We start from the raw sequence: 20884 nt of genomic DNA on the forward strand, positions 1-20884 counted from the left end.
GAAACACATTGTTCAAAGGTGCACCTGCTAAACTTTCAAGGTGATCCAAACTGATGAAGATGCACCCTAAAGTGTTGCCAACTGAACAACTTTGCTATGTGCCTTGCGACTAAGGGCTTTGCATTATTGCCAAAACCTTCTATCCCGATATAGATCATTTCATACCTCAATAATGATTTATATCACTATAATATGTTTTCTGGTAACACGATAAATAAATAGATCATATGAAAAACATGGTAAAGCGTATTTTTGTATACTCCTTACTGTGCTGTCCAAATAATGTCATGGACATGTTATTTAATTTGTGAATACTAAGTTCTTACTGGCTGTAGTTGTATTTATACCAGTCACCATTTGCTCATTCTATTCTCTGTCATGGAATACGAAATAGCATGGTCTCATCATTGACACATGAATTTTAGACAGACTGCTCATGACACTCACAAACACAAAAACAACACAGTGACTCAGCTGCAACAGATTGTGCCACAGTGATGGGAAAGTATGTGTTTGTGTGGGCTCTTCAGAAATTACAACATGCCTTAATTTAACCTTTAGCCAATTTACGGCCACAAACAACTCTCAGAAATGCAACAGGATGAGAATAAAACCAAATGTTATTAATATCATCATTCATCAGGCCCATATCCATCTTTCACTCATTACATTAGTGTTTTGTTGCCCTTGTTCTTCTTCTTCCTTGCAATTGTGAAATCTACTCTGTTTGTATTATATTAACTGTCTATACATCCAAGGTACAACATGATATTTTAAGCAAAAATAGCCACAATTGATAATCTAGAATACAGACAGGACAGCATTGTACTGGCATTTTCTTGGAGTTTCCTCACTTTGACTAATCAGTATTACAACATTATGAAAATAAAGCCAGCACTTATAGGACTAGATAAAGGCAAACATTCCTGGAGATAACATGATCAAATTATATAAGAACTCATAACTGGTTACCAAATGACTCAACAACACTACTGAAACATTTTGATGTACAGATCAAGGGCGTTTTTCTGCATTCAAACAATATTTTATCTAATCTTTTAAACAAGGGATGATTGATACTTTGTCCGAGGAAAAGAAAAGCTAGAGCACTCAAGCAAGTCAAGCTCACTGTACTGTCTATTCGCCGTAAAGTCTGTCAGATCAGGAAAGAACAACACTTAAGGTTTGTCAATATAATGATCAAAATCTCACATGATATCTTGTCTCATTTTCTGATACTAATATTACTTTAATATGCCACTCTATCTACCAGGAGTCTTGGCACCAAACAATATTATCACTGCATCTGATATGGGACCCAAGGGCAAAGGAACCTGGCAAGATGCCCTCTTGCACCAGACTTTGGAAATGTTTTGGGGGTTTAACTAACTGGGAGGAGACCATAAGACAAATCAACATGCGGGTAAATTTGACGGCTTTGGTATCACCAGCCACATCTGCTGTATATTTTTTCCAGTAATTCAAACTGGTCTGTTGTTGTGCTCACTAACGGCTGTTTCCCTGGTTGGAAAAGCAACCTAGCCAATCTGGGCTTCGTAATCATGAGTAGGAACACTTTCCTGTGCCAGAGCAAGAAAAAACAAATGGCCAGAATATTGATGCAGATATGGGGACTGTCTTAGTTGACTTACAGAAATTAAATAAATATATAAATTTTACATAAAGAAATTACTTTTATGTGGTGGAGGCAGCTAAGAAAAGGGTGCCTGTGCTTGCAAATACAAAACTGACCAAGTTAAGCATCCAGGGATGGCTGGCAGAATACATGATGTACAATGAGCAATACAGATGAGTGCTTAGCACCCTTTGAAATGCACACATCTATTCTCCAACTGACAGAAAAGTGTCCACCATGTAAAGTTTAGAGTTGTGACTGACACAAAATCACATGAAAGTGATTGTTAACCACAAAGGAAAACGGCAAACTCCAATTACAAAAGACAGTTAGATTTCAATATATAGTAAAAACAAGCTAAAACGGAAAACCCCCCCGAGTTAAAACAAACCACCCATTGAGCAGTCTGTGACCCTGATCAGGATGCAGCTAAGCACTTTACGACAAAAGAGGAAGCTTCCTCACAACACAGGATGTGGGGAATGGGGAAACATTGGCCTCGACACAAGCTTTGCTTTGAATGCTGAAACACAACTGCACAAGTGGTTGTGTAGGCTAGCAGTGGCAGGTTGGCAAGACCAGACATATGCTGCTCAGTAACTATAGTATATCTGTGGTTAACACAAGGGTTGGCCAGATGCACCACATTACACATCAACGTGGGTTTAACAAAACACTTGTGAAACCAATATCAATCTCCACTTTAATTTTGTTCATTAAATTAGTCTCCAGTCACTACAGAGAAGACAACATTAGACACATGCCTTTGCTGGGGAGAGGGATTTATGAAGCATACCTGAAGTGAGTCCTCCTATTTTGATGATGGGACAGTTCCGCCCTTCATGTTTCAATCCATCTTCACAGACTGCCACAGAAATATGTGTTGAGAGAGAGGAAATGAAAACACAAACAAACACACATATCTATGACAGTTCAGTGACTGGCAGCAGGTTAAGCTAACGTTGGATGTTTGTTAATGACAGCTGGACAGCACTGTGCGCTCTCGACACAGCATCGATGATGTGACAATATATACAGTATATAACAGTAATATTAGTTTAAATCACCACTATCCATCTATGAATGAATGCCCACCAGTTTGGCAATGATTAACGCAAGCTAGATTTCTTGTTCATTGGCTAGCGGCTAACGCTGAGCTTGTTGGTAAACACATTCCCAAAATTAAATACGAGTAATGTGTCTTTTAAAAGGTACATATATGAATAATTTAGCCATGCTAGCTTACCCTGTTGAGTTGGCGTCAACGTAGCGAAGTGTTTGAGGATGCTGTTGTGACAGGCTAATGCCAGTCAGCTAGCTAGCCTTCCAGCTAGCCCACCCCACCAGTCCCCACCAGTCCCCGGGTTGGAGGCTCCCGGCGCCGGGCAGAGCAGCTGTTATCTGCCGCCTGTCCGCTCCTGTGTGCCAGCTACGCGTCGTGACAGTAGCTGTTACTCCACGACACAAATAAATCCTCTCGTGTTGTTGTGGGTTGCAACACGCACAGTTACAGAAATCATGCCCAATGCAGTGCAGTCAGAAGGGCTGAAGCTGAGGATGTTATGAGCCGCTGAGCTGCTGCTGGTCCAGTGGACAGGTTGTCTCTGCTGCGGCACTGCAGCCACGCTGTCTGTCCTCCTCCCTTCCTCTAACACACAAACACAGTGTGTGAAACTGGGTGTGTTTACTCGGCGCAGTGTATTAGTGGTAACACATGCCACAAGCCACAAAAACATTTTTTTTCATTCAAATGTTATTACAGGGCCACACAATATCACCCCAGCACTACGCAATAATGAGATAACAAGAATGCGCCTTGCTTTTGCAGAGCAGCCCATAATTTGATAAGATGAGAAGATAAGATTAGACATTATTGATCCCCAGGGAGAGAAATTCACAGTTTACAGCCGCACGAAGACAGTCTTAAGAGCTAAGGAAAGAAAAATATGAAATGGATAAAATAGAATTTGATTTTTTTTTTTAACTCTGCTTAATTGAGGTATTGCAGTGATTTGTAATTATCACCGTGCAAAGTCTGTTTGTGGGCCCCAGAAAGAATAGCTGCAATATGTAGCTAATGGGGATCCTAAACGAAACTAATACTGATGCAACTATAGTGTAGGCTACTATACATGTAAAAGTGAATGTATAAATGAATAATTTGTATAATGTATGAATAATAGATAAAACATAGAACATTTATTGAAACATGTAAAAAAAGACATAAAAATATCTGTTAAACATGCTGAATATATGCATTATATAACAGATATATATGAGCCATATGTGTGTGTGTATATATATATATATATATATATATATATATATATATATATATATATATATACATATATATAGGCCTATATATATATATATATATATATATATAGGCCTATACATATATATATATATATATATATATAGGCCTATATATATATACATATATATATAGGCCTATATATATATATATATATATATATATATATATATATATATATATATATAGGCCTATGTATATATACACATGGCTCATATATATCTGTACATAATATCTAAAGTCATTTTTTATATTTTTTAGACAGCAGTAATAATAGTAGTATTTAATAAGCAATGTAAATAATAGTAATTGTACATATCACACACTATTTAGGGGTATACTGCTAATAATAATTAGAACACTAACAATGAGTTGGCTATTACAATACTTGCATTGTTGTTGTTACTGTCATTCTTGTTATTAAATAATAGTAATAATGGGAAGAATAGTTTTTCCTTATTGCAAATGTAGTTTTCAATACTTTCTCCTTTTTCCACTTAAATTTTTTGTGTGACTATTTTAGCATTTTATTTTATTTGCCCATATATCAACATTTTGTTCATCACAACACCACCCGGCTGTTTTCCCTGCTGATCTGAGACTCAGAGACTAAATAGCCAGCCACGGGTGATCAGGGTGTACCACAGAGGTGTAACATATTTATACAATGTGTCATGATTGCCACCCATGCAAATCAGCAGCGGTGGCATCGGAAATGGACTGTACCAAGACGGAGAGGGACGCTGGAGGATCCTCTGCAGGACGTATGTCTGTAAAAATCTAATTTTGCGATGAGAGCATCTTCTTTTAGCGTTTAGTGTGAAAGCACAAACGCATTTGGTTTTCGTGTTCTGCATTTAACTTGTACTGCTGCTGACTGACGCTTTCTGTGCTTCGTTTTAGTCTTTGGATCACCCCTCCGGTGAAATCCTCAGTGTGTGAGCGTGTGGTAGACTGTCATCCTGCTTGGCCGCCCGGTTTTTTGGAGAGAAGAAGTTGGCAAAGGGATGTGACTGCGATGATGGCGCTGCAGCTGAAGAACGGGGATGCAGCGTACTACCAGAGTGCGGAATACTGCAGAAATTACACTTCGCCGCTTGTCAGCTACGGTGACAGCAGACATTATCTCGCCCGTTTGCCAGGTAAGGAAAGGCTTTGCCATACAGGATCTCCCCCTCTGACTGTCAGCGGTCTTATGCGCTAATGTGCAGGGATGGAGAAAATCTAGAGACATTTGCAGAGGAGGAAGGTGGATGTTGAAGCCGGTTGCCCTGGTGCTGCTGACATCCTCATAATGTCATGTAGAGGGGTGCACCGGCCATCATTCTGTTCATCTTGTGGATGCTGCGATGCAAAACAAATCTAAGGTTTTAGAGATAATATAATGGTCTGTTGCACTGTAGGGGAGCTCCAGAGAGACTCCAGGTTTGAGCTGATGCCTGACTGTAATTTGAAACAGTGAATAGCCTCAATGCAATGCTCACTTTCATCTCTCGGGTACGGCAGTCAATCAAGTGGTTGTCAGAGCAAGTGAAGAAATAGAAACTGAATCGTTGCTGAACCCTTCACTGCATTGCTCGATCTGTGCAGATGCTGGTGACATGTGGCAATTTCACAGTAAGTGGTTTCTTCATTGCACCTGCACAGGCGTCCCTGTTGATTTTTACAGGGACTTTAGGCCAGCATGTGTCACGGTCATGCTGCTACATAGATGATCAAGATTTACAGCATGGGACTGATCAATCCATACGCTGTCATTAAACTGTCATCTTCGTGGCCCACACTGCATGAAATCTCAGATTGAAGTTAGTGGAAGTTATTTAAATTTATTGGAAGTTAAATATATATAGTGTAGAAGCAGTAGGGGATTGAGGTGGACATTTTTGATGACACTTTTAGAAAACCATCAATCATTTACATCACCTTAAGAGCAAATATACTAAACATTTGCTGGATTAAAATGAATTAAAATTTCAGATTTCAAAATCAAAATTACTTTATTTATCCCCGAGGGGAAATTAAATTAGTCTGGTAACTCTGGAAGAAGATTTGCTTGTTTTTATCTGTTTTATACCATTACCTTGCATGGTAACATTGCATTTTCCTACCTTTGTCACCCAAATAAACCATTTAGGGCTCTAATAACTCTGTTTTTTTCAGTATTTCTGAAAAAGCTAAATGTCTAGTGCTGTTTTAGATAAGGAGGAATGGATGGTTACCAATCGATAGGCTATAGTAATACAGTATAGCAGCCTAATGCATATGCTAGATGCTCCTTTAAGTTCTTAAATGTCACTTTCTGTTAAATGTTATGAAATTCAATCTGACATTTAGAGCTACTGAGATATAAAAGTGGGAGCTCCTGTAATGGTACAGTAAGTAAATTGCAATGTACAGTAAAATGTATGTGGTCTTTGCTGTTTTCTGCGGTTGACCGGTGCCCAGCGAAGCAGATGGAATAAGTGCAGGAGGCATGTGCTTCTAATCGCTCCATAATTGATGTGACACAAGACAGTACGGCAAGAGAAACTCTAGAGAAAATGAAGACTTGCCCTATTTAGAGATCCTCAGTGGAGGACATGATATTACCAGACTCCAGGACAGGGGTGCTTTTGTGGCGTGGTTGTAAAACCAAGACATTTGGAGTAAAATTTGAAAAAATCTGACAAGTGACAAATTAATAAATAAATTATGAGGTTGTTTTAATATGCTTTCCAACTGTGGCTGATTCTTCTGAGATTTAGTGAAAGAAATATGAGGAATATTATTCTACTGTGTTATCAGCTTACTGATCACGTGCTGCCTTCTGATTCAGAGCAACTTACTTTGACTTGCAAAGTTGATGGAGTCCTTTCCCAAACCTCAAATACAAAACAACAAGATTGGCTTTGCAGCAAGGTCCACAGCTAGTCTATATGTCTTGCAGCACTTTTGGGGCCTGGATCTGGGACAGTCAAACTGACCTTGGCCTATCTACCTCACAATAAAATTATGTAAAACAGCCTTGTTCTGTGTTCAGGTGCAGTAATGTCAACATGAAATAATTTTATATCATTCCGAGTTGGAGTTTTAACAAAACAGTTGTTTTCTTACCTTACATTGTAACTGATATACAGAAAATATATGTCAGGCATGCTGGTCATCAATGTCTCGGAGGCACAATGCATATATTCTCAACTGCTGAATGGATGATATCAAGCAAAAAGGGTCAGTCGTTCCTTTGTGCTTGTAATTGCTGCTGCCGTGAGTTTTTTCAATCAGGGTCAAAGGGTTCTCCTGAGGCTGCTGCTGATTGCATTGATGATATGCAGTATGTGGATCTGGTTCTGGATGGCTTGCACAGGGATTGTTGAGCATTGAGGAGGTGTTTTATATAACAACATGTGGGTTTCATTCAATGAATATTGAACATATGAGTATTTAAAGCAAAAACTTGTCCGATTGTTACATCTTTTAGGCCCTCTTTCAGAAACAGTGCCGTTACAGTGCTGATACAGTCATTCCCCGGCTGCAATGAAGTTACAGGGATGCAGAGAGCGCAGATGTGGAAGACTCATAAATGCTGACCAATCAGAGCAGAGTAGGCTTTTTTGTGAGGGGGCTTTAAAGAGACAGCCGCATTTCAGATAAAGAGTGAATATAGGTATATTCAGACAGACAGTATGAGAGAAATAATGTCTTATTTGTTTAACTTTAAAGCATGTAAACAAGTTTGAGTAAAAAACAAAACAATATGCAACCTGAAAATTTGTATATTATGTCCCCTTTAAAACCATATTAATCCTGTTTTTCCTCCATCTTTGGTACTAAACCTGTAATTTCTGTAGTGCTTCTGCAATACACTTTGAATGTGCCAGTAACTTCTTCTTTTTTAATTTCTGTTAATAGAGCTACTTTCTCTTTACTGTCCACTCATTTTGACCAATTCAAACCCAGTTCTACTGGTTGTTATTACAAATGAATCACTGAAGAAAGAGGATATCTCTGAGGAAGGAGCATCGCCTAAAAACAGCAAATGTAAAAGCTTTGATAAGCAGGAAATGTTTAAACAACACTCACAATGCCAATGTGTAGAAAGCTGATATTTATTTTATGCAACTGCTGCATAATATGACTTCATTAACTCATCCAGCCCTGCTGAATCTCACAGTCTCATTTTGCAGTTGACAGGACTGTAGTAATGTCAGTGCCTTGCCCAGCATACCTTTCTCCTGAGGTCAGCCAGGCCAGGTGACAGACAAGCAGCCAGACAGACTGGACAGACAGACTGACACCGAACAGCAGTCGGAAACACAAACACCTCGGGACGTTATTTTGAGTCCATGAATCACTGCTGTTAGGCGTCCAATTGGATCTCAGATAAAAGCTTCCAGCACAGTGAGTTTTGACACAGCTGTTGGCCTATTACTGACCTCACAATATATGTGGCTACAGTACACACACACACACACACACACACACACACACACACACACGCGAAATGGAGCATTAGAGCGGCACAAACAAAACACACACAAATCAGCACATTTCCATTTCTAAAATAATGCTTTTTCCTTCTTTTTTATCTTATACATACACAATCACTGACACACAGACAAACACATACACATGCGCATACGCACATTCATATACACATTCACATACACACTACATCAGTCTATTCGAGCAGTCACATTCCAGGCTGCGATCTCTTCCGATCAGAGAATCTTGAGGATTTTTATCTTCACTGTCTCTGTTTGTGTGCGTGCACATGCATGTGTATGTAACATCCCGTATGCACGACTGCAGGCGCTGCAGGCTCAGCCTAATCTTTCTGATGCCCACTGGAGTGTGAAGCTCCTCTGTCCACGAATGTGTTGCCATTCACCCATTTCTTTACATCTCTTCTGCCTTGGGGCTCCAAGAAAAGAAATGCTGCTTCTTTTAGTGTCACTGTACATTGATCATTGGAACTTAGTATTCTAATCCAATGCAAACACAAATTTATTTTTGGTCAAGCAGCAAGCTCTGGGCCTGAAAAGTGAAGCCAAATCAGAAGTGCCCTAAACCTGTATTCTATCTAATGGTCAGCAGTGGGCAACTCCACTGGTTTCAAAAAGAAGTCTGTCTGTATAAAAGACAATAGGAAAATGACCCTTCTTCTCACTTTCTCACAAGCAATTTTCCCCCGGGATAAAGAAAGTATTTCTGATTCTGATTTCTGATTCTGATTCAACATTCTCATAATGTGCTTATGGTCTTAATACTGCGCTAAAAGTCTTCTTTAATATAGCGTGATGTTCATTTTATAAATAATGGTCCCATTTAGAGTAAAATAGAAGACAAAGTAGGGCATGCTTTAGGGCTGGCCTACCTTGCTCATTGACAGGTTGCTAACAGTGTGTTTCCTTTTTACAACTTGGGTGTATTTTCAGTTAATATAATTTACTAGTAATACTTTGGTCGCTCAAAATCTCAACCTAAGCCTCAACTTGTTCAGTGGTCCGCTGGACTAAAATACACAAAGAAGTCTGCTGTCTGTTCTGCCCATGCACTGGCTGCAAAAAAACAATATGGCAATGGCCAAGATGCCAAACATGACCCCCTCATCATGTTTTCATCACCTCCAGTGCCCTTGGTTCTTTCCACTGAGCTCAGTGTTCATGTCCATTCATGTCCCTTTGGAAGTCATGTTCAGAAGTAGTTTTGTTTTTAACCCTAACATTGTTTATGTTCGCTGCCTTAACCTCACCAAGTATCCCCATTTCCACACATTTCAACCATGTTTAAAACAGCTACCATCATATTTAATAGGATATCACAAAAACTGCACTGCATACATTTTCATAGAATATCATCATAGGAAATCGTTCAAGCTAATACATTATTCCTTCATGTATCATTGCTGTCACATCTTTCTGAATCAACACTGCCTTCCTCTTCAAGGTTACTGAATGTCCTTAAAAAGAATTTTATTTAATTTCTAATATCTGCCCCTGTGTAAAAGTAATGCGTATGTCTATTGTCCACAGGCCCAGAAACCATGTTGAAGCCTCCTCTGAGTCTCTTCAGCCATCCCCAGCAGCCTTTCCACCACATCGACTCTCTGCACCAGCTGGGACCTCCGCCAATGGCGCCGACGCAGCCTCTCGGCCCTCCACCCCTTGCCCCTGCTCAGGCAATTGGACCCCCAACTATGGTTCCAACCCAGACCCTAGGGCCCCCTCACATGACTGCTACTCACACATTAAGACCTCCCCACATTACCCCACCACATAGTTTAGGCCCTCCTCCAATGGCCCCAGCTCAGCCACTTGGGCCTCCACCAATGGCGCACACCTTGGGTCCCCCACCTGTAGATCACACACAAGCAATAGTGCCTCCAACCATGGACCTGATACAACCGTTGGGGCCTCCACCTATAAACCCTGCACAAGCAATGGTGCCCCCACCTGTAGTGGCGCCCGGAGCCAGCCGATACCCCCTCCCTCCCAGCCCCATGTCCTCCTCTCTTGCTCCATGCCCAGACCCTTCACACCTGCTCCCAAGGCCCCCAGGACCAGCTCTCATCCCAGCCCCAATGTCGTGCATGCTCCCTGGTCCTCTGCCGGGTCAGGCAGCCCCAGCCAGTGAGCAGCCCCAGGATGAGGGCTCTCTGCTTGGGATGGAGGAGCAGGAAGACTCTCTGGGGTTGGGGGAATTGTGTAAACCACTGTACTGTAAACTCTGCAACGTTACCCTTAACTCTGCTCAGCAGGCGCAGGCTCATTACCAGGTCAGTTGAAATACTAATGTACAAAACATATGAAATATCAAGATACATACATAAACACAACATTCTCCTTATCTGCCTGTCTAGGGGAAGAACCACAGTAAAAAGTTAAGAAATTTCTACGCTGGCAGTCAACAGCCTCCAGCCATCAGGATCCCAGAGTCCCTCGAGGCGGCTGGCCAGACATCCCTCAGCTCAGGATCAAACGACAGTGACGCAGGCAGGCAGGTCAGATCCAAACTCAGCACCAACCTACGTGAATGTTACACTTTTAGTTGAGGAGGTGGGTGTATTGCTGCTAAAGTGTCCAGTCTGCTGATAGAGGTAGTTTCCCTCTGAGGAGGCGGTAAGGAACTGCAGAGTCACTGTTTTATTTAATCTGTTCACCACTGAACAATTTAATGTCTCTTCATTTTCTAGCTACAGTTTAAAAAGGAAAATACCTACCCCCTCTGACTCAAATTTTCTTTAAGACTAAAGTAAATTTAGAAGCCAGTAATACCACATTATGTACATGAGGACATAGTTAATGAAAGGTCAAAAGCAAGATGAGGAAATTATGGCTGTCCGGCCCACTTTACTGTTGTGATTCACTCTCCCTGCTCTTATAGTGAAGTTACACAGTGTAGTCATAATGTAAAAGACGAACCTGATAAACATAATGGAGCTTTAAGCAACTAAAGAGCCAGGGGGTGGTGCAGACCAAAAACAGAGCTAAAAGTACAGTGAATATTGGACATTCACCGAGCAGCCACAAACACCTCATCAGCTTAAAAAAGGGGACATTTCAGTGTTCATAACTTATTTGTGGCTCACCCTGTGTTAGTGAAGCATTCTTGTGTTTCTGTCATTCATGTGCACTTTGGTTAACAGCATTAAATAGACATAAATCATAATAATACATCTGCCAACATTGTCAAATGTAGTTCACAGGAAGCTTTGTGTTACATACTGTATAGCTGCAAATGAAGTTACCCAATAAGGCTTAAAAAAAGTGTTAAATGACGTTTCCATTGTATTTTCAATATGTCAAACTAATAAGAGGACAATTTGAAATTCTGGATGTGATTTCTTTCATGATTTAGCAACTTTCACCATATTTCACAGTTGATAATTTTAAGAAGTTATGCAAGAAATTCTTCTCCTTGTACCACCAAAAAAATGTATTTCTCCTCTTTCTCACTGTTTACTCTCCGACTCCTCTCACTATATACACTGCACTGCTTTGTCCTCTGTCTGCAGGCGCAGTATAAGGGGGCAACCCGGGTCATCTTGGCCACAGAGAATGACTATTGTAAGCTGTGTGATGCCTCCTTCAGCTCACTGGCAGTTGCACAGGCCCACTACCAGGGCAAGAACCACGCCAAGAAACTAAGGCTGGCAGAGGCCCAACAGAACTCCAATAACATGTAGGTTTAAATATAAAGACTTTTTAGTTGTATACATGGGTCTCATCTTTATTTAGCTTTTTATTTGGTAATGTTGGTCTCGCAGATTTATGTTACACAGGAAATGGTGTAGTTTGACCTTCCTTCCAGTTTCAGGGTTTGGCTTTGTTACTTACCAAACCAGCCAAGATAAACTTGAGGAAAAATACATATATATTGTGTGTCTTGCTCACCTTTTGATCCAAACTGAAGTCATCATGACTCTGGCTCTGCTTGTTTCAGGGAAGGCAGCAATGAGGCAGCCCCAAGAAGAAACAGGAAAGATGGCAGTGAGTACAGACTGGTGAAAAACCGCCGCAGCCCACAGCTACCTGCTTCCATGCCAGGTAAAATATTAAAAATAATAAAATAATTAACAGGTGTAAAAACAGAGATGCTCACTTACTCAGATCTAGATATTCTTAATGTTTTAACTCTTTATGTTTATGTAAAACTATTAACAACTACAAATAATCCACAATATAATAATGTGTCAGTTGCTACATTTATAAATGGACTGCACTTGTATAACACTTTTCTAATCATAGCGACCACTCAAAGTGCTTTTACACTATAGACCATCATTCACCCATCCATATACAGGTACCCTACATGTTTACTGACCAGGTAAGGTAATATGGGAGAAATTTGGGGGTTCGGTATCTTTTAGGGATCAAATCACCGACCTTCGGATCAGTGGGTGAGTGATCTACCAACTGAGCCACAGCCACCTCCATTTGCGTGAATTACGGGTGAAACAACAAGCGACCTTTAGCAACTGAACTCGCCCCTTTTTAACGATCATAACAATCTGCAGTCAACTATTCCTTTGTAGCATTTGTTTCTTTTGGATTATCCTCAAAGAGAATTTAACTCTTGTAGCTTTACCCCAGTAATCCCTATACCGGCTTCTACATAATCCAATAGTCCATGCTAAAAGTGTGCAGTGTGGTGAGCTGTAGTGAGCTCCCTGGGGGAGGAAAAAATGAAAAGCAGCTATCCATCCACTGATGTCAGAATCCACAAGTAAAGTAAACAGCTGCAGCTGGTTAAAAATACATTGTTAATACTAGAAAACACTTAACATCGTACTCTTTAGACACATATTCATGGTGTCATGAAAGTCAGCGTCTCATTTGACTCTTTAATGGCTTATTTGAGCACGCTCTGCAAGTATTTCTAGAAAAGCCCTTGACAGCACCTTTTCTTTGCTGTAGCAACGGTTGAAAATCTAACAAATAATGTTATAAGCAAGTGGACCTTTTCACCCAAAGTGCTTGCCATTTGATTTAATTCTGTACACATTTAGGAGCATACACTTATTGACCTCCTCCTCAGATGTTCTTGAATGAACCTGCTGTATCACAGAGTAACAGTTGCCTACATTTTATCAGTGTTTAATCTGACCTCGGGGTTAACAGACAACATTTACAACTTAAAGCTTCTTATAACTTTACCATGCTGTCTGTGAGTTTGTCAGAGTGCCTACTTCTGCCTTTGTGTGTGTGTGTCTGTGAAAACAGATACAGCATAGATAACGTCAGACTTTCTGCTGATGTCAAACAACCATCTCTTTCTTACCGTCCTTCTCTTTCCACTGACAAAAACAGTAGCACTTCAGCTCAAGATAAAGCAGGATACATCATGAAGTCAAGCCAATTCTCTTCCTCTCTCACTTTTTCTCTCTTCCACTCTTTCTCAAACACACACACTACACAGTTCTGCTGATTTAATCAGTTTTCTTGATGGACAAATCCCAAAATAGCTGCACTCTCTCCTGCGGTTGGCTTCTTGCTGTCTTTTATCTCCCTCTCTATCTCCTTCTCGTTTTTCTGCTGTGTAACACACACACACACACACACACACACACACACACACACACAAACAAGCAATAGTCTTTTCCAATGACCACCTAGTTGTAATCCCAGATGACATTTCTTTCTGTACACTGCCTGTGTATCATTTTCACACACATCGGTGATATCAGGTTATAATTAAGTGTTTGATGCTGGCCTATATAATGTATAAAATCTGATGCAGCTATGGGTATGTCCCCAGCCTGAGATTCAAATTAAATTTGAACTAAAACAATTAGTGAATCAATCAAGACACAAAAAAGTCAATTGCCAGTATCTACAGCAGCTGTTTAAGCAAAATAAATAATTAACAAGACAATGTTAACATCCTGAGAAGCAGGAACAATGTTCAGCATATTCTTCCTCATAGCATGAAAAACTAAAAGTTTAACCTGATGGTGGCATCGGAGAAAGCGTTGAGAGTTCAGCTTGAGAGTTGAATATGATTGTCTTCCTTAGGCAGATCTTGCAAATTTCATGGTAGTTGTGATAGTTAGTTAGTTAGTTAGTTAGTTAGTTAGTAAGATAGTGAACCTCATGGCGGTGCCAGAGGGAAAGTCAGGGAAGCAGCAGTTATTTAGATCAATTATCTGGGCATGATGGGCATCTGTTCCAAATTTCATGGCAATAAATCTAACAGTAGTTGATTATTTTAGTCTCGACTGATTGGCTTTTTAAAAAAAAGTTTCTCTGTGATTGTAAACTGTATATCTTTGGACAAATCAAGATTAAAAAAAAACCCTCATATGAAATCACATTTTTAACACCGGGAACATGTCCATATGGTGTATGTTACAAGAAATATCATGAGCAAAATACATGACATGAGTCTGTTTTTCTACATTACCATTAGTTAAAATCATTCAATTGTCATTTCAGTAAATGGACCTGCACTTATATATAGGCCTACTTATATTTGTATGTGTATGGAATGTGATTCAGTAATACACTGGCGGAAACCCTGCAGACAGCTATCTCTTACGTACCTAAAGTACCAATCTCATCAACTTGGCAGAGTTAAGCTTTCCGTACAGTTAGCATAATGCTACAAGACCAAGGGGTATCAAAGGAAAGCCAGGTGTAGCTACATATCAGAGCTTTGCAAGCTAAAGTTTCATTATTGTGGCAGAGATATGTTTGAACGCTGTAACATTATAGCAGATATTACTGTATGTTACTCAACCACTGACACCGTTTTAGCCACTGCCAGCTAAGAACTAACAAACAGCATAAACAAATAAAAGATTCTAACTTGTCATTCTGCTAGTAGCTGATTTTGGAGCACAACAGACTCCTTATCTGAGTCTGGGTCTGACTGAAGCTCAAACGTGAGGCTCTTAATGCCTTTTCAGTTTTTTGTTTTGTTTTACTGTATATTGCAAGTATGTAAAAACACTCTGTGTTTTTACATACTTGCAAGTTGTATGTGCATTTTTTCACAATTTCTGACATTTTTTTTCCCATTACATTACATTACATGTCATTTAGCTGACGCTTTTGTCCAAAGCGACTTACAGTACGTGCATTCAACCTGAAGGTACTAGACTTAGACCACAGGAATTACAAGTAAGTACATAACTTTAAGAGCCAACTGTCATTGCTACATGAGTGCTATATGTTAAAGAAGAAAAGAAGAGAAGAAGAGAAAAGAAGAAGAGCATTTTAAAAAAAATATATATATATGTTAGGTGACCATGACTTAACCGAGGTATTGTTGGAAGAGGTAGGTCTTCAGCCTGCGGCGGAAGATGTACAGGCTGTCTGGGGTCCTGATGTCGGTGGGGAGCTCGTTCGACCATTTGGGTGCCAAGGCAGAGAAAAGTCTGGAAGAGGTTTTGTGGCGAGTTGACCCACGCAGGGTGGGGGTTGCCAGCTGTTTGGCTGATGTAGAGCGGAGATTTTATTCACTAAATAAAAATTAATTAATTAACTAAATTGATTCCTTGAAATAAGATAATTGATGATCTATGCCAAGGGTCAGCAACCTTCACTAACAGAAGAGCCATTGTTGGCCAAAAAAAGAGAAAAAATGTTGGAATGGAGCCGCAAACCTTATTTTGAGCCTTTTGGTGCAGAAGAACGCAGCATTCCAAATCTAAATTACCCTACCAACATTACTGATAGGCCCTAATGAGCATTTATTAATGTTTTTGTCAGAATGCAGCCAGACCGTAGACTTTCGTTAGCTATAATGCACATTTTAGTTTAGTTTTATTTCGTAAACATTTTTTGTCACAGACGCAGGGAGCCACTGCAGACGGCCTGAAGAGCCACATGTGCCTCCAGAGCCGCAGGTTGCCGACCCCTGATATAATACCAACCATTAGTCCTTTCAGCTGTCATGATGAATAAACCTGGTATGATTAATAGGTGGCCACAACTAACTTCTTTTCTCCTGTCTATTGTCTATTGTCTCTCTTCTCTCCGTCTCTCCCTCCAGGGCCGTACTACAATCCCAGACCGAGGCAGCGCATCCCCAGGGACTTGGCCATGTGCGTGACCCCCAGCGGACAGTTCTACTGCTCCATGTGCAACTGCGGAGCCGAGCAGGAGACGGACTTCAGGCAGCATTTGGAGAGCAAGCAGCACAAAGCAAAAGTGTCTGAGTTGAGATACCGCCACGAGATGGAGAACCTCGGCTACAGCTAAGAGACACAAGAGGGAAGGGAGGGGAAGAGAAAAGACAAAGATTAGAGTAGGACAGAAAAGGTAGAGAAATAAAAAGAGAAGACCAAAGTGAAGGAAAGCAAATACTACCCCTGTGTTTGCGGGGCATATTTAGTGAAGGGATTAGCCTAAATGGCCTTAAGATCTTGTTGCAATTCATTTGATTTATGCTTAAACACTTAAATCCTCATATTTGACATAATGCTCTACCATATGAAGCTATAATTGGATTTGATGGATTTATTTGATCTGGGTATTACTCTTGAAATTCAGTCTGTATATTGAAGCAGGCTGCGACACGTATGCAGAGAACAGGAATTTGAGAAAATTATGAACTTTTGACATACAACTCAAAAAGTATTTTTTAAGGCACCGAATCAGATCACATTTTTGATCCACTGCCTTTTGTTACACTTTCCTCTAAGGCTTTGCATTCAGACTCAGGATAGAGGTAAATGCAAATGAATTGCAGATAAAAAAAAATGTTGACTACAGGGAGAGGACTCCAGAGAGCCAACATGACAGGACAGGAGGCACATTTGGGAAAGACAAGAACATGCAGAGGGTTCAAGTATAAAGAAAGAATGCAAAAATGTGGAAAATAGAGAAAAACTGATTGGTAGAAGTGAAAGAAAGCATAGAGGGCAGAACAAGTCTCGTCCTCGGGGAAACAATCATCACTGAGGACAAAGTGTTTCCATTCTTGAGTGTGATTTAGCATTTTGGGGACTTCAGGGCCACACATTTAACGTCTTTATACCCTAACACAGGTAATAAAAACCCAAAGCACTATTTGCTTATTAAAAAAAAACAAAGCACAATGAACATCTTGTAGAAACAGTGTTACATGAATCTGTTAGCCTTAGCTAACCTCTTAGCTTAGTGGTCCTTTGGTGTGTCTTGGCTGAAGGCTACACCCTGGCTAGCCTTGTTTGTGCCTTTAGTGAGAATTAGGCTAAAGAGTAAAACTTTGGCAAGCCATTTTGACATATAGTGGAAACCAATCTACACTAGTGATTGGGTTTTTCTATAGTCTGTGTCATCTCTTTTCTTGTGATAAATCCACATAAATATTATGTAAATATTATCAAATTACATTATAGATGTAAATATAGGAAAACACACATGAATACTATCGATTCTTTGGTTAATGTTAGCCTGGCATCCATTGTAAATACTCAATCTATTTAATAATTATCAGGAATCTTGTATAAAGTGTGCACTGACTGAATGTTTATCTATGAGCACTGTATGTTTGTGTGAGGATTTTACTGTAGGCCCTCTATACCACTTTGGTAAAAAATTCAAAAGTTACTCTGGTACCATCTCGTTAGAAGCTGCTAGTTTCATCAGTTTGACTGTGGTGGAGCGCCACACGCCAGGAGGGGCTGAACCTGACGCTTGATCTTTTTCTTGACAACACAGTCAAAGTGTGATGTAACCACGTGGGGAACTCAAAGTGAAGCCAAAAGCATTTAACTTCTAATTAGTTTGTAAACTGCAAATGAACATGTGCAGAGCTCATGGATGTTTCTGGTTGTAACACATATAATTTAATTCTCCCAATCAATCTTGATTCCCAGAGGGGACATAACCAGGTTTTACTGCAGTGTGAAGCGGCTGCAGAAAAGCAACGTGGATTAGTCTGGATTTGCAGACAGATCCTTTTTAATGCTGTTTTTTTTTACCCCATATGACCCAGGTCCAGCTTTTTCAGTGTTACACCCATTCTAAAAAGACCAGTTATGTAATCGGAATCAAATTAGCTTTTCTGTTTCGGTTTATTTGATTATCTGTTCCAGTCCAGTGGTGCTGAGCTGAACACAGTGCAGTCACAAGGCATTTGAGTTATACAGTCATACTTTAATGACTGAAAGTGTGTACTGCGCCTTTACGATTGGCTATGATTTCCATTCAGAGAAGACAATGAGGGTAAAAAAAATCAATATTATATAGATTACATATATTGTATTGTTTGAAACAACTCTTGTTTTACATATTGCTGTTCTTTAATCCTTTAAATAGAAACATTTATTTTATTTATGCCTCAAAAGTAATTTTAAGCAGCAGTTAAAAGGATTTTCCATCTAGACTTCAACATGTTGCACCGGTACAGGATACAAGGTTAGAGATCTATAGTTTAAAGGAGGAGGAAAGCCTTCCTACGTCACTTAAAATAAGCTTTTCCAGCTATTCCTGCAGAACAGCAGCAGTGCACACACACACACACTCCCACATAATTCAATCAGCCAAAGGCCCGATCAGGTCATGTAATCAGAAGGGTTATAAAGTGAAATGAAAGCAGCATCCTGGTTTTGTTAGCAGTGGGGAGAGGCAGCTGTTCACATCTATCGGAGCACAGACACACACCTGAGGACACTCAGGAGAAAAGCACTGTGAGGACAAACTACTGTGTGGTGTAGGGATTTAAACATGTGAGAGAGACACAAACAGAGCACAGAAAAAGAAACGCAAGGCTACTTTACTACCCCACTGTGCTGTACGGTTTAATAAAAAAGGAACAAAGATGAGCTGATGAAAGCAGAGCTGTAACAAAAGCTGTGGGTGAGACACAGCTAGTCGAGGAGTTCTTCACATTAGACTGAGTTGCATTCTGTTATAGCACTCCTCCTCCTCCTCCTCTTCCTAGAAATAACACGCTTTGTCTTACATGAAAGAATGGGAACCATAACCTTTTATTATGTTGACAGGCTCACACTCCTCTGCAGCTACTGAACACCTTCAGCAAACGTATGAAATAATGAAGTGCAAAGGAACAGAGGAAATGAGGAGATCAAACTCCTAACAGACAAAAGGCAGTGCCTCGTGAGCTGTTAAAATAAGACAGTAGCCTGGAAACCTTTTTGTTTCTGTTCAGTCACGAATTTGGACTCTCTAAACCAGTGGTTCATAAATGTTTGGTTAAAAAAAATCTACTTTAGACTCCTCATTAGAGATTGTGGCCTCAGTGTGGACAACCAAAGCCAAAATTTTCCTTGTCGGATTTTTTCTTTTTTTTTTTTCAAGCAACTGTCCTTGTCCCTCAAGACCTATCTTTTTAGTTTGTTTTGCGTATCTTCATACATAAAGGTTACTTTCATTAAATTTTATATCTGAGATACTGAAACCCTTTATACGTCCGCCAGTGTTTTGTTTTTGTTTGTCAGCAGGATTACAAAAAAAAGGAATGGCCTGATTTTCATCAAACTTGGCAGAAAGGGAGAAACCATTTAATTTTGCGGCTGGTCTGACTCATGTGGCGGACACACAAATTATTTTTCTTTTCAATAGTATTGCGAGATTGGGCCTGGCCTTGATGTAGGTCTGTGCTAACTGTGCTCTTCTAATATCCCCTTTTTGGGGGGCATTTTCAGCTTTATTGCAAAAAAAAGGAAGCAATGGGAGGGAGAGGTGTTTGACGTGCAACTAAAATTCCAAGCCCAATCCTAACCATGTTGCAGTTAGGTGGCATTAACTGAAGGCGTTTGAGCACTCATGAGGTGTCATTCCAGGATAGCAATGGTTGGTTTCTAATGAAGCTACCAGATTTAGTCTGCTGATCGCACTGTGCTTAATGGGAACCTGAGACGTGACAAGATACAGTCATGGAAAAAATTATTAGCCATTGTTTTCTTAATTTTCTTGTTCATTTTAATGCCTGGTACAACTAAAGGTACATTTGTTTGGACAAATATCATGATAACAACAAAAATAGCTCATAAGAGTTTAATTTAAGAGCTGATATTTAGCCATTTTCCATGGTTTTCTTGATAATCAAAAACATTAACAACATTATATTTGTCCAAACAAATGTACCCTTAGTTGTATCAGACATTCAAATGAACAAGAAAATGAAGAAAACAAGGGTGGTCTAATAATTTATTTTTTCCCTGACTGTACGTACATAATTCACTGTAGAGAGGGGTCAGAGGTCAATTAAGGCCCAACAGCAAATTTCTGCCCAAGGTTAACAGGTTAATTCAGCCATGCATCTGAAACCTGAGGTGACGGTGTCCAATATTTTAGAAAAAAAAAACAATTTCTAGAAAAAAAAAAAAAAATCATGACAAAAACAATCTTTAGACATGATTTTGTGTGGCAGAGATTATACTTTTCTTTCTAAAATAACCCTGTGACCTCTTGTAGATTGGTTTTGTTTTTGGAAAAACACAACACAATAAAATAGGCCACAAGAGGACTTACACAAGATTAAAGTTACATACACACATA

The 20884-nt window shown here is 39.8% G+C and overlaps 2 protein-coding genes across 2 annotated transcripts in view; one reads left to right on the forward strand and one right to left on the reverse strand.

Moving 5' to 3' along the window:
* LOC131977480 (phosphatidylinositol 4,5-bisphosphate 3-kinase catalytic subunit alpha isoform-like) overlaps nucleotides 1–3149 on the reverse strand; it is a 31411-nt gene extending 28262 nt beyond the window's left edge. Inside the window, exons 1-2 of the mRNA XM_059340805.1 lie at nucleotides 2883–3149; nucleotides 2433–2501 (exon numbers count right to left, since the gene is read on the reverse strand). The gene's annotated coding sequence lies outside the window, so the exon portion shown is untranslated. The remainder of the gene's footprint in view (nucleotides 1–2432; nucleotides 2502–2882) is intronic.
* Nucleotides 3150–4965: 1816 nt separating this feature from the next.
* zmat3 (zinc finger, matrin-type 3) lies at nucleotides 4966–20028 on the forward strand. The gene is made up of 6 exons (XM_059340358.1): nucleotides 4966–5095; nucleotides 9965–10707; nucleotides 10792–10920; nucleotides 11953–12113; nucleotides 12375–12478; nucleotides 16428–20028. Exons 1-6 carry the CDS (start codon nucleotides 4972–4974, stop codon nucleotides 16634–16636), a joined length of 1470 nt encoding a protein of 489 aa, XP_059196341.1. The 5' UTR covers nucleotides 4966–4971; the 3' UTR covers nucleotides 16637–20028.
* The last annotated feature ends 856 nt before the right edge of the window (nucleotides 20029–20884 follow it).

Source organism: Centropristis striata, chromosome 9 (genome assembly GCF_030273125.1).
Source record: "Centropristis striata isolate RG_2023a ecotype Rhode Island chromosome 9, C.striata_1.0, whole genome shotgun sequence".
In the NCBI taxonomy this organism is placed as follows: domain Eukaryota; kingdom Metazoa; phylum Chordata; class Actinopteri; order Perciformes; family Serranidae; genus Centropristis; species Centropristis striata.